Source organism: Oreochromis niloticus, linkage group LG17 (assembly GCF_001858045.2).
Source record: "Oreochromis niloticus isolate F11D_XX linkage group LG17, O_niloticus_UMD_NMBU, whole genome shotgun sequence".
NCBI lineage: Eukaryota > Metazoa > Chordata > Actinopteri > Cichliformes > Cichlidae > Oreochromis > Oreochromis niloticus.
In genome coordinates, this window is record NC_031981.2 from 34683342 (window position 1) to 34697901 (window position 14560).

A 14560-nucleotide genomic window follows, 5' to 3' on the forward strand; every position below is an offset into this window, starting at 1 on the left:
GGACACTTGGAGGTCAAACCACCAATGGTGCAATCAGGGGACAACTTCCTCTACCACCCTCAGGATTATTCAAGAGAACACATCAAGATCTTACTAGATGGAGAGAGATGTATAGATATATCTCAGTGTTCCCCTTTGACCTTCTTACTATTTGCTATTGTTTTAGGGAATTGGTGTAAGTGGCTTAAGTTAAGAGCATCAGAAACTAGTAATTCAAGTAATTGGCAACATACAGGCACAAAGCCCCCTTCTTTTTTCTGGATTACCAATACGCAATCCTGTACCTAATGAGTAAGTAGAAAAGGGTTGTTTGGGGAGGGGTCAGTGTTGAATTCCCCTATACTCGCACCATTCGCCTTCATTAAGCTTTTAAACCTGAATGCTCACTGAGCCTGCATACAGTCAGGTGCAAGTACTAGTTTGAGAAGTGATGTAAAAGGCGCTGTGCCGATTAGAAATGCTGCCTGACCACTGGGGATAATCCAAAGTTGCACTACGCTGCATGTTGCGAAAAATAACATGCGTTGTTGTGACTGTAGAGAACACCGCAGGCAGGTTAAGCTTCTGAGCTGTTGCGTAATCAGTGTCTTTTAAAGCGAGACAACCTTGAGACAGTGGGACCATTCTGAACATTGGGCGTTTTGCCACTTTCCCATGTTTTTAAGCTCCTCAACACTTTGGGGTCAAAGGTGATATGACATGGATGAACATGGGGCTTTGTCACAGTAATGCTATCTCCTCCCTCAATTCAGACAGATCCACTGTCACAAAAAGATTATTTACATCTACCCTCATTCAGGTTTACCTCTATGGGTTTGTTTTGGATCTTCCAGCTCTTTAAAGTGCAGACATTGGAAAGCTGCAGGCAGGGACCCCGACACAGAGCACAGCAGCTTTCAGCAACAAGAAATGTGACAATTGTTAAGTTAGAAATGACAAGAAAAGAGGTCCTGTTTTGGAGGTGGGTTGCAAAGCAGCTTGTATGTAGGCTAAAGCCTCAAATAGCACCTCATATAGCATCATTATGTCATTAATTTAATTTATGCATGGAAGTTCATCAGCTGAGCCATCAGCTTATATGAGCTGGCACTGTTCCAGCTGAACCCAACTTTATGACTTATCTAACACTGTGGAATCAGATGTGATTGCCAGATGAAACCTCTCACTCTACAAACAGGGTTCAAGTTGGATTTTAGAGAATTATGGGAAACGTAGGATATGATTGTCGTGAATCTTGACCCTTACTGGGGGTTTAAAAACTCAGGAACTCTGGGCCTCTGCTGCTTTGATGAGCTTGCCTCTTGAGAGCCAGCTTAATGGATGTGCAGTATTAAATCACCGGAGCAGAACCTCAAAGTCAACATGTGATTTGCAAAAATGGAGGGCACAGAGCATGATTGTGTTTTTATACAGTTAATCTGTATAGGAAGAGTGTGTGTTGTGTTTTGTTTTTTTTTTTTCCCCACTTTTCTCTCTGGAATCCCCATTATAAAAGTGCATATTGACATTGAAGGTTAAAGACCAAGTTCACACAGTCCTAATAAGTTCTCTCTTATAACCTATAATGTAGTTTTATTTACTATAAAGAGATTTATCTTGCCAAAGACTTACTAAAGATTCAATATCCCTAATTCAGTGCTTCATTGTTTACAAGACTACTCGAAGCTTGCGCATACAGTATCCTGAACAGTGTCTGGGACGGCTCAGAGTATCAGTACAAGCCCATTACTGTATAACAGTCCCTCTGTTCCGCTGCCCGGAAGGTTTCCTGTTTGTGAATTAATAGCGTTTGCTGAGCGAATGCGATTCATTCAAGGCCTCAACAAGACTGCGGTTTGTTTTAAGCACAGTAGACTCCGTGTCCCCTTTTTGCTCAATGGTATGAGATGGATGCAAAGATTAAAGACTGTATCCTAGACAGATGTCAGCATACAGGGTAGGAGGGGGTGTCATCCTGAAGTGAGTTATGTAATGTCTGGACGAGCTGTCACGGTGCACATCTGCTGCTGGTTTCTAGATTACATGGTCGGCTGCCTTTAAACAATCAAAAACTTAAGAACAAAATGGGGTAACTAGTTTGTGCACGTGCCTCACACACACTCGGGGAGAAGAAGCTTTAGCTTTGTCATGTGTCTTTTAAGTGAACACATTGCTAATGCTCTGACAATCAAGGTTAATGCTATACACAGATGACTTTGCAACCCCATCAGATGTTGTCTCAGGAATATTTTCTTTCTCTATTTTCTTTTAAAATCAGTGACTTGAACCAGTGACTAAAAAAGTGAGGGAGAATAGAAAGGGAGTGTGTGACAGAAGAGATGAATATGATGGGACATCACTGTCTCGAGCTGGGGTCAGCAGCTCACTCCAGGCAAAACATGTATTTATTTATTTTTTATCAATATTTCCTCACAGACCTAAAGCAAATAATGGCTTTTAGTTGGACATGATATCAATTAAAGTAAAACTGATGATGGAAGGTTTAAAAACAGGCTGAGCTTCAGTGGATCTGTTGGAGCGTGCCGTGTGGAGTGTGTGTTCACATAGAAGTGAAGTGTGCTGTGACGGCATCCCTGACGTGTCCTCTCTGCATGGATGGCTCCCATAAATTCCCCTCATTCTCTCGGTGCTGGGCTGAATGGGTAGGTAGGCTATGATAATGTTGCAGAGAGCTGGCCGTGGAATGATTCCTAATCTTTAGTCGTTTTTCAGTGTTTTCCAAAAAAAGTCTGTGGACTTGTTTTCACAGACTGTGTGCTGATTGAGGCATGCTCAGACTTATAACACAGCTCCTCATGGAAAAGATAATATTTTCTGTGCGTTTGTTTGAACAACAAAAGCCTGGAGGTAAAGAGAGTAAAAGAGTTGGAGAACAGGTAGCCTACCTGCTTTCAAACAGGACAAACTCTGCTCTGCTGTACCTCTGAAGTCCACTTGTGTTGCATTCAGCTGATTGGATATGACTTGGAAAGGCACACACCGTCAATACAAGACTCGATAGTTTAGTTCAGGGGTCCCAAACTCCAGGCCTCGAGGGCCGGTGTCCTGGAGTTTTTAGATGTGTCCGTGATCCAACACAGCTGATTCAAATGGCTAAATGACCTCCTCAACACGTCTTGCAGTTCTCCAGAGGCTTGGTAATGAACTAATCATTTAATTCAGGTGTGTAGACCCAGGGTGAGATCTAAAACCTGCAGGACACCGGCCCTCAAGGCCTGGAGTTGGGGACCCTTGGTTTAGTTTGTGTCAAAGCACAAACCAAGCCCTGACATCGAAAACAGTTGGCAGTATTTAACACAGTCATCTGCGTTCTTGATTTTATTTAATTGTTTTTCCTGCATGTGCGATTCTTTGTTTTCCAGGTGTGGTTTGGGGAGAAGTTTGACGCCCCCTCACTGAGCCCCAAGAGCCCTCGCAGCCCATTAGTGCAGCGGCACGGCCCCGGCCTCACAGACGTCTTCCAGTATGACCAGTGGCTGGCAGTGCGGCACGAGGCCACACTGGTGCCCATGCAGGAGGACCTGGCCATATGGCTCACTGGCATGCTGGGTAAGCATCAGCTGTTCTGCATCACTTTTTTTTTCCTTTTTTTTTTTTTTTTTAAATGTTTCCAGGTGTATTGTAGAACCGTGCCTGTGTCCAAACCTGTGCGTTTGGGAATTAACAGCTGACGGTTGCATGTGAACAGTTTCCACCTCCAGGCTAGGAAAGTACTGAAGCGCTATTGACACGGGTTTCCCATGTAATTGGATTTGAATGCTGCTATTCCCAACCAGCTCATAGCAAACCACTGAAACCACAGTGGAACCAAATCTTTCATTTTGTCCGTGTGTGCTATTCTACTGACATCTATTGTCCCTTTAGAATATAGTAGGAAATCAAAGCTGACTGGTAACTCTATTGTTGTTGCTGAATACGTTTGTGTTTTCAGAGGCAGACTTTGAGTTTTCTCATGAGGAATGTGGGCAGGTGCTTACACTAAATGTAAATTATTGGTACCATGACCATAAAGACCCACATTATAAGATTTGTTTTAAACTGTTTGACCACTGATCATCAATCCAGAGAGGCTGGATGCTGCAGAAGCAGGTGGCAAATGGTGGGTAAAGTTCCAGGCCTTGGGGGCTCAGTGTTGTTGATGGAAAATAAACTTTTGCAGGGCAATCTTTCTCACTTTGCGGGATGGTATCGTGGATTTTGTTCCCTTAGTAGCCTTTGTGGAGTTGCCTAGAGCGGTGATTTGACAATAAAGGGTCGTGGGAAAGCTATAATTCCTTCAGTAGGCTCTTGTTGAAAAGCTGAAGTCTTTCATTGTGGTATCTTTTTAAACAAAAGGACAAACGACAGAGGGAAAGGAGGGGGAAAAAGGCTTTTGTTGTGTGAACGTGATCTTTTCAAAGAACTGGAAAAAACCAGGTAAGGTAGGCTGTTTTTGCATTGAGCTCGGTACAGATGAGTGAAGATTATTCTGTATTTTAGAATATATAATAAACTCCTCTCTCTTTTCCAGGAGAGGAGGTGAGAGCCGAGGTTTTCATGGAGGACCTGAATAATGGTGTGAAGCTGTGCAAGCTTATCGGTGTGCTGCAGACCAAGATCGCCGAGAGCTGCCCTTCCGCGCTCAGCAAGGTGAGTCACAAGGCAGCGATGAAAATAGCTCGGACGACGGTCCAAAGGACAGCTTTCCTGCTCTCACATGGGGGATGTTTGGGAAGACCTATGAACACCCTAGTATGATGAAACTAAATGAATTTCCTGGACATAGAATCCTTTGTGCCATGTGTTTGGTACACGTTTTAATAGAATTTGACCAGATTATATTCAGACCACAGGATTTCTTTGTATTGAAGAAACTCTTTTCCTTCGTTTGTTTGACATAAATCGCCTCGACGTCATGGTTCGTGACGTTAAAGGTTTACTTTCTTCTCATGACAGCTGTTTCCCACAAGGAAGGTAGCATGCAAGCGGGATGCCTCTCCAGGCTCCTTCTTTGCTCGCGACAACACCGCCAACTTCCTGGCCTGGTGCCGACACATCGGTGTAGAGGAGACCTACTTGTTTGAGTCAGAAGGACTTGGTAAAGACCTACAACACACACAACACACTGCAGCACAAACCAACAATAAGCTGCTTGCTCTCTGTGGTGGAGTAGCCATGTTTTTTGTTATCTTTAGAAGTAAGAAATCTTTCAGTTCTCTTGTCGTCAATCTTTATACAAGTTTGTTCACTGCAGCTTGAACTCTGACCGCCTTCTGACCTGAGTCACACTCAGGCCAGATTCTGGGCTGTTGAGTTACTGTAAGAACACAAAGTAACTCATTAAAATTCTTCTGTTATTAAACTTTAAGCTTTGTTCTCCGTCTAAAACTTTGGCACGGCACAAAAATTTCATCTTAGTTGATAAAAATCTTTTAATCGGGGTGATTTAGATGCAACTATGTGAACACACAACATGTTTTCTATCAGCTGACTCCTGCTTTTGGATTTAAAAACCTTAGCTTTGAATTTTCCTGCACACTTTCTTTTTTCATCTCATTGTTGAGGTTTGTAGATTTGTACTAACTGCTGTAACACATGTAGTTATCCCCAACTTCCAGTGTTGGGCTTCATGTTCAGGATGCTAATGGGATGAAAAGGACTAGATCCGGGCTGTAAGTTGAGTCTGCTCTTTAAGCTGTACTTCTTAATGGTTTAATAGGATCTGTTGAGGAGAGCAATCACTCTGAGTACTCTCTATGGGAGATCACTTCATTACAAATAAAAGGCTCCCCAGCAAACCGGATTGGGGCGATTTGGAGCACAGCATGTGTAAACATAGAAAAATGTTTTTGTTAATGCCCTCGAGTGACTCTAAAGTTGTGCTCACCGAATCCCTCATTGTCTCCTTGGGGAATAATTAACTTTTAACGTTGCACTCATCGCGTCATGTTTTGGAGTTCAACACGCAAGTTCACTTTGTTGCTCCTGTTCTGTCTGCCTCACCCCGTCCAAAGGGAGCAGGAGCGTCCGCTGTTGTTGTAACTAATCGGCTTTGTTTTCTGCCTCAGTGCTGCACAAGGAGCCTCGGCAGGTTTGCCTCTGTCTGCTGGAGATCGGTCGCATCATCTCCAAGTAAGTCTTTAAACACCGAAGGCACTTCTAGAGGGATTAGAAATGGTTTAAGATTGAAGTTCCACTGTAATCACTGTGTGTCTCAGGTATGGCGTGGAGCCTCCTGTGCTGGTGAAGCTGGAGAAGGAGATCGAAATGGAGGAGACTCTGCTCTTGACAGAGGAGCCACCTCCGGCCGTCAAAACCTTCAGCGTGTGCTGCCAGCATGGCGGCCTCTACCAACCCGGGGTGAGTTCAGTGATAAAACAAACTGAAACAAACACGATATGAGGTTTTTCACCTTGAGGCAAAAACTGTGGCCTCCTTCACCGACGTCGCTGTGATCAGAGCGTGGAGAGATGAGATGTGTGTGAATTTAAAGCACACGCTGGCGTGAGGCAGCTGAATAGGTGGTACGTGTGCAACCACGTTGACGCTGAGCCAAAATGGCGCCGGACTGCCATTGGCACCCCAGAGGGTGCATGACGCATCACAGTCGACCATGTGATGCTCTGTCACCACTTGAGGTCACGTGTGACGGCAAATGACACGTGACCTCCAGGCTACACATGTGGGCCGTCGTACATATGTACTCGCAGTGGGTGGAAATGGTCCATCTCACTCTGCCTCACTGATGGAGACTGAGGGTGGTGTTAGGAGGGTTCAGCCCTCTGTGTGGTTCACTGGGTAAAATGATGCACCAACACTGTCACAGTTGATAGTTTTATTCCCAGAGGAGATGGCTGTGCTAAAAATAAACTGCACTCGTTGAAGTGGAAGGCACTTTGGATAAAAGCATCCACAATCCCAGTGTGTTTATTCCCAACTGAGTCTGCCCATTACGTTTGAGCAGCAACAATCAGCTCCTTGTAACCTGTGCTGCCTGACAGGTGCCTTCATCACCCGGTCATTGGTCTCATCTTTAGAGAAATTTTATCATAAAGTAGACGTGTTGGACTTCAGTGACACAGAGGATGTAGTTAGTGGATGGATTACTGCTCGCTTAAGCAAACGTGAGGTCATTAAAGTAGGGTGACCATATTTTGATTTTAAAAAAAAAAAAAAAAAAAAAAAAAAGACACGGCCTAGTCATGAAGAACTTTTTAAGAAAATGTTAACATATTTAAACGATGCCTTCTCTGTGTGGTTAATGAGTGGTGAAATAAAAAATATCATATAGGCTTTTACAAGTCAACAAGTGCAAAAAAAAAAAAAGCTTAAAAACCTCTGGAATTAAATAATGGTACAGAAATAATGTCTCGTCTGTGTAAAAGGGGAAAAAAAAAAATTACCAGTACAAGGGAAATTTATTTTGCAGTTCTTCTGAAAAGCTGCACTTGCGCTTTGGCATCTTTTAAAGATCATCAGGTGCGCTGTGTCCCGTCTGTGAGGCAGAACAACCACTCGTTGGATGACGTCACACGTCCTCTGTAGGCCCACAGAAAACCCGGACATTTTCATCAATCTCAAAAATCCCCCCGGACAGAACGTGAAAAGTGGATATGTCCGGGGAAAAGGGGACAGTTGGTCACCCTACATTAAAGGGGACCTGTTATGCTGTTTGGTTCATTATTAAAGATCACCAGTGTTTTGCATTATGAGCGTATGGGCTCAGGTAGAGGCAGCTCTGAATAATTGGGCTGCAGCTACTTTCTCAGCGCTTGTGCTGAGCTGACATCAGTTTGGCCTTATTTGATCATCTCAGTCACAGTCATGGTGATGAGATGGGTCTTAAAAATACTGAGCCAGAAGAGGGGCAGCCAATGATGTGCAGCTATTTTCTGGATCACTTCAGAATCTAAAAAAAAATGTTTGCGCCCCTCTAATCTATGCCTTACAGTTTGAGAATTTCTACTTTAGAGATGGATAAACCCAAGTTGCTGCATGCAGGATCAATATAAGATCTGTAGTAGTAAATGAGCTCTATAGATCCCATTTAAATCCTTGCTGATATCCATTACCTTGGGAATGCAGCATTGCTGCCAGGAAAACTTTTAATTTAGCTTCCTAATTGCCTTCTACCAAATCTTTCCCTCCCTCATTTAGGAGCATGACATGGACAACCCACCCTGCAACTGCTCTAACAGAGTGTCCATCGAGTACCTGTCTGAGGGACGCTACAGACTCGGAGATAAGACCATCTTCATTCGGGTTAGTATGAACGCACACTGCAGTTGAGGTGGGCAAATGCTAAAATGAGTGGTTTTTGGCTTTTTCAAGTACAATGCACTGCATTGTACAATGCTGTTGCCAATGTGTGCATCCCCTGGCAGTCACAGCGGCTTTAACTGTAACTGAACATGTAAGCTCATGAACCAATTGTGGCTGGATGTGATGACATTATAAACACGTTGCTGTCCAAAGAGCCAAACTACATCTGTGTGTCTGCAGTTACTGAAGGACTTGTTGGTGTTGGACTGTCCAAACTGAAAATGAGTGAATTTTTACAGCAGCCCTTCTTCTGCTTTGTGTCCTCAGATGCTTCATGGCAAACATGTGATGGTGCGCGTCGGTGGCGGCTGGGACACCCTCCGAGGTTTCCTGCTGAAATACGACCCGCTGCGGGTGCTGCAGTTCACCACTCTAGAGCAGAAGATCCTGGCCTTCCAGAAAGGCCCCCCAGGCCTCGGGGGTCATCATGGGAGTTCAGCTCCTCCTCCTGACATGGACCCGCTCGCTGCTGTCACTGATCTCATGTCCCCTTCATCCTCCTCTTCATCTTCTTCCTGTTCTACCTCTTCCTCCTCTTCGACTCAAGCCTGTAAGCCAGCGTCTGTGTCCGCCGTAGGTCAGACGTGTCGGTCCTACAACGCCTCTCCAGCCTGCACACCCACAATGCCCAGGAAGGGTTTAGTGTGTGCGCCTAAGAAGAACCTCCAGATGACTGGGTTCTTCCCCAGGAAGCCTACCCAGCTTCCTCTGCCCGTGATCCCCAAAGGTTACTCCTCTATGCCCCACACGCCTGTGGGAAGCACTTCCAGGCAGTCTCCTAGCCCTGGGTGTCAGGGTAGAGCTCTGACTCCTGCCGCAGCTCCATCACTTGCTGCTGTGGATCCAAGCTCCACCTCCAAATTGAAGCTCAAACCACCACCTCGCTGTGCCTCTTCTCAGCCCAGGAGCCCCGTCTGCCCTGAGCCATCCTCCAAATGTCCCAAACCCTCCAGCCCCAGCACCTCTCCCACCTTGGTCCCAGTGCTGCGCCCTATCACTGTACCAGTACGATCAGCTACCTCTAAAGACGCCCGCCCTCCGTTGGGCGCCAGTCAGCGCTCTCGTCTAGCACAGCGCTGTCCCGGCTCCTCGGCTTCGCGCCTCCATCTCGAGGCAGTGAAGCGAGCGAAGACTGCCTCAAGAACTCCAACTCCCAGATCAGCAGCAATGACCCCTTCACAGTCCCGCACACCCACCCCCTGCTCACGGACAGCCTCTCCAGCACCGGCTAAACCTGCCTGCTCCCTGCCAAAAAGCAAGGAGGCCACGGTCAAAACTAAGGGACCGGCGCTCAACAAAGCAACCGCCACCCCCTCACGCAGTACTGCCGACTCCCCCGGGCGGGTCTCAGGGGGCAACACGGGCCCTTCTGCTTCCAGCAAAGCCAATCAGAAAACAGCAGTCACAGCTCAGAGGGCAGGGCGAAAACAAGCAGCCACAACTAACGCCATCAAGCCGACTCTAAAACCGGAACCCGCCCGGGCACCGCAGAACTCCTGCCCCAACATCAGAGCTGTTAAAACAGAGCCCAGCGTCAGGAAGAAGGTCCCACAACTGAAAGGGAAAAGCGAGGAGCCTTATTTTGAAATGATCAGTAAGAGGAGGCAGAAGACCTAACCAGCAGGCTGGTGGCACTCAGCTTTGTGCTGCAGAAATCGTCAATAATCCTCATGAATTGTCATTTTTGTCTAGTTTTTTCTGTGTTATTTAATTGTCTTTTTATATTGTGTTTTTATTCATCCAAAAGGGTCAAAGATGCATCGTTTGTGTCATCTTTGTTCCAATTCGCCGGTCTCTTCCAAGGTCATTTCATCGTACCTGATTAACACTACGACTTGCACAATGTTTACATTTCTCACCTTTGTTGCACGTACAGCCATTACAGATATAACATTTTGTTAATTAAAATCAATACTCAAATACTAACCTCATTGTTTTTTTGTTTTTTGTTTTTTTTTTTAACACAAGAACACCATCATGACTTAGTAAAATGCACTTGAGTGAGGCGTTTGCAGGATAAAGATCAGTTTTTATTGATGGAGGGAACCCAGGTAAGGCCACTTCTGCCCCGTTTTCCTCAGCAGGTTACCAAAGTTGTGACATTTTATTCCCCTCGATGAGAATTCTCGTCCCACTGGTGGACAGTCTGACCTAGAGCTTGTTTTATTTTGTATAAATGTCTAGGTAGGAGGTGACCTCATTATGAACAATCCTCCCTGTTGTGTGCCTTCATCAGAAATCCCTTGTTTCTGGGTGGCATTAGAATGTATTAGACGTTGGAGGGTTAAAGTTTTTTTTTGTTTTGTTTTTTGTTTTTGTTGTTTTGTTTTTTTAAATATAACTGATGAAAATTGCACAATGTGTATGAGCACTCATAACTCTGGGTAGTCAAAGAAAAGCCCAAGTTGATGAACTACTGATCAAACGCCTCTCTTTCAGGCCCCCTGGAGGCCAACATCATTTTGGAGCAGAGTCTACTTGGTATAGATTTTTTTTTTTTTTTTTTTTAAATAAATATATATATATATATATATATATATATATAATGAGACATAACTAGATTTTTAATACACACAAAAAAATTTTCTACGTGGTGGTGTGTGTGTGTTTCTTTTCTTTTTTTATTTATATATATTTTTTTTTTTTAAAAACCTCATTCGTAAGGCTTTTTTCTTGTTTGGCACTTTACAGAAACGTTTTGGTTTGTGGTTTTTTTTTTTGTTTTTGTTTTTGTTTTTCTTCTTTGGTTTTGTTTTTTTTTTTCACATTTTGAATGTTGATTTTGTCAGTCGTCTCCTGTTTCAGCTACTTTTGGTCATTTTGATTAATAAAAGTGGTTTCAATAAATCTTGGCTGCGTTGGTGGTTTTTAACATGTTTTACTGGTGCACGTTACTGTGGGATTTGTTCCTGTAAAGCGTTTAAACTCTGAATGCAAAGTGTCTGACAGAAATTATTTCAATACTAGAAATTTAGAAGGGTATCTGTTCCCAAAACTTCAATAAAAAGTTGATGATACATGTCTAATTTTTTTTGTTTTAGAGCTGTAGTCATCACAACATTTAAATGACATACTTTACATATAGCTATTATGTATATATGAGAAATAACGTCATGCATTTTTTTAATGTAATAAATACCAGATATCTTTTCTTAGTGGTTCATGATTGCAACATTAACTCTGATTATGCCATTAAAAGACGCCCTGGATGAAAAGAACATCAATTAGCCTGAGGCCATATCTACCGAGCACGTGCGTGGGCACGAATTGGGTATAACGTGGCAACGAAATAGATAACATGCGCACATCATATTGATACAACTCCTGGACAGCTGCGTAGAGACATAAGCATAAGAGTAGGCTAAACCTATACACCATGGACAGAGACAGTATGATTGAGTTTTATTTTAGGCTGGGAATGACTTACAAATGCATTTTGAAAAGCCTGGCAATGCAAGGAACCATTATTACGGAGAGACATTTAAACAGGATATTGAGAGCCCAGTTGCTTTACAGACGTAAGTACGACCTGGACTCCGGGATAGATTTTATTGTCAACCACGCTGCAAGGGCCTGGGAAGGATCACGGTTATCGGTCAAGTGTTTTGTGTCCACAAATTAGCATTTCGTGCGCACGTTATACCTATTTCGTGCCCTCGAAGTAATATTTCGTGCCCACGATTTTGTGGCCACAATTTATTTTTTTGGACCATGTCATCAGAGGGGTACCGTACATATCTGCAAAACTGCCACTGCCGGTGAAGTTTAAAAGCTCTCCTTTGCTGCCCTCTAGTGGCTCTAATTAGAAACAGCATGACAATAGAGCTCATTTTCATGCTACAAGTCCCCTTTATTATTAGAAATATTTACATTAAAAGTTATTTAAAACAAATGCCACCATACTGGTAAAAACAAAACATGCATCTAACTGTACCTGCAGCGTCTTCTTCAGTTAGTCAAGTCAAGTCAAGTCATCTTTATTTATATAGCACATTTAAAAGACATCATGTGTCGGCCAAAGTGCTGAACAGGGGATAATATAATGAAAGAATTAAAATAGAAAGAAAACATTTTTTAAAAAAGAATTGTAAAACATGTAAAGGTATATAGCATATAATGTAAGTGCAAATATGCACATACATATACAAAACTGTACGCATTCACACACAGGCACACATATGTGAACAAGCATATATACACATACACCACCATCCAGTAAACTAAGAGACCAGGTAGACAAATTAAAAAGGATATTAAAGAGATCCGAAAGCCTTGGAAAATAAGTAGGTCTTAAGATTCGATTTAAAGACTTCCAAGGATGAGGAGAATTTTATAAAGGGGGGAAGACTATTCCAGAGTCTCGGGGCGGCAATGGAGAAAGCCCTGTCACCTCTAGATTTGAGCTGTGACCTGTTAGCATACAGAAACCCTGAATTAAGACCCTACACCATAGAAACTGAACCTCTCCATCCCAAAAAGTTGATTCTGTTCATCTGGACGTTTCGTGACTTCTCGCTCTCCACGTAAAACTTTTCACAGAACGAGCACAAGGACATGTGACTGTAACAGTACATATGTTTTCCTGTGTCGATGACACCAAACTTAGCAGAGAAATCACAGTTTAAAACCTGCCTTCGCTTCTGCTTTTGCTCAAGAGACAGGAGAAAAGTTAACATTATAGTTAATGGTCGAGGGACTCGCTGCACTCGGGCTCCTAGTTTGAATTGTGTGAGTGTCTGCGCCTTTTAAAGGCCATTTTCTTAAGGGGCACACACATTTTATACTTCAAACTGCAGTTTGAAGTATAAAATGTGTGGTTAGACAAATAATTGTGGGGAAAAAGCTGACATTTGAAAAAGAAAATACCTCAAATTCTTCAGTGGTGTTTAAAAATTTATGAAAAAGTTTTGCATTGATCCTGACAAAACTTAAAAATACACACAAACCACTATTTAAAAAAAAAAAAAAAGTTTGCAGAATTGAATTCAAGTGTTTTATATAGTTCCTAAATGTGGCTAAATGTGTCTAGTATTGGAACAAATTTTTCACATTTTGCCACATTTCTGCCAACCACAGCTTTGTATTCAGAGAGTTTTGAAGCTTTAGAGGAGGAACAAATCTGAGCCTGGTTCTGCTGGAGGTTTCTTCCTGTTAAACGGGAGTTTTTCCTTCCCACCTTCACAAAATGCTTGCTCATAGATCACCTGATTGCTAACTTTACAACATAAAGTACCTTAAAGTTGCTGTGGTGATTTGACACCATATGAATAAAACTGAATTGAAGTATATAATGAAGTGTAGCCACAAAAAGTTTATCACAGCAATACATTTGTCTCCAGGACCAATATGCCCCAAAGACCCATATGAGCTACACCTGTAATTTATATCAGCACCATGGACAGAGCTCACCTCTGAGAGACGAGGAAGCGGAGGCTACAGATATACAGATGCTAGTCATAAAATTAGAATATCATCAAGTTCATTTATTTCACCAGTTCCATTCAAAAAGCGGAAGTTGTATAATGTATACATTCATTACACACAGACTGTGTTTATTTCTTTTAATTTTGATGATTATAACTGACAACTAATGAAAACCCCAAATTCAGTATCTCAGAAAATTAGAATTTTTTGAAAAGGTTCAATATTGAATCAGATAATTAACTCAAAACACTTGCAAAGGCCTTTAAATTGTCTCTCAGTCTAGTTCTATAGGGTACACAATCACAGGGAAGACTGCTGACCTGGCAGTTGTCCAAAAGACAACCATTGACACCTTGCACAAGGAGGGCAAGACACAAAAGGTCATTGGCTGTTCACAGAGCTCTGTGTCAAAGCAAATTACTAGAGAGGTGAAGGGAAGGAAAAGATGTAGTAGAAAAAAGTATACAAGCAATAGGGATAACCACTCCCTGGAGAGGATTGTGAAAAAACCCCATTCAAAAATGTGGGGGAGATTCACAAAGAGTAGGCAGCAGCTGGACTCAGTGCTTCAAGAACCACTACGCACAGATGTATGCAAGACATGGGTTTCAGCTGTTGAATCCCTTGTGTCAAGCCACTCTTGAACAACAGGCAGCATCAGAAGTGTCCCGCCTGGGTTAAAGACAAAAAGGGCTGGACTGCTGCTGAGTGGTCCAAAGTTATGTTCTCTCAATTCAATTCAATTCAATTCAATTCAATTCAATTCAATTCAATTCAATTTTATTTATATAGCGCCAAATCACAACAAAAGTCGCCTTAATGCGCTTCATAGGTA

The 14560-nt window shown here is 42.9% G+C and overlaps 1 protein-coding gene across 2 annotated transcripts in view; it reads left to right on the forward strand.

Annotated features, from left to right (window-relative positions):
• gas2l3 (growth arrest-specific 2 like 3) overlaps positions 1-10488 on the forward strand; it is a 29715-nt gene extending 19227 nt beyond the window's left edge. For both annotated transcript variants that reach the window (XM_005460423.4, XM_025899391.1), the window contains 7 exons: positions 3363-3549; positions 4511-4629; positions 4936-5077; positions 6048-6111; positions 6198-6339; positions 8137-8241; positions 8569-10488. In XM_005460423.4, the coding sequence (XP_005460480.1) occupies positions 3363-3549; positions 4511-4629; positions 4936-5077; positions 6048-6111; positions 6198-6339; positions 8137-8241; positions 8569-9918 (2109 nt within the window). In that variant the 3' untranslated portion in view covers positions 9919-10488. The remainder of the gene's footprint in view (positions 1-3362; positions 3550-4510; positions 4630-4935; positions 5078-6047; positions 6112-6197; positions 6340-8136; positions 8242-8568) is intronic.
• Positions 10489-14560: the final 4072 nt, after the last annotated feature.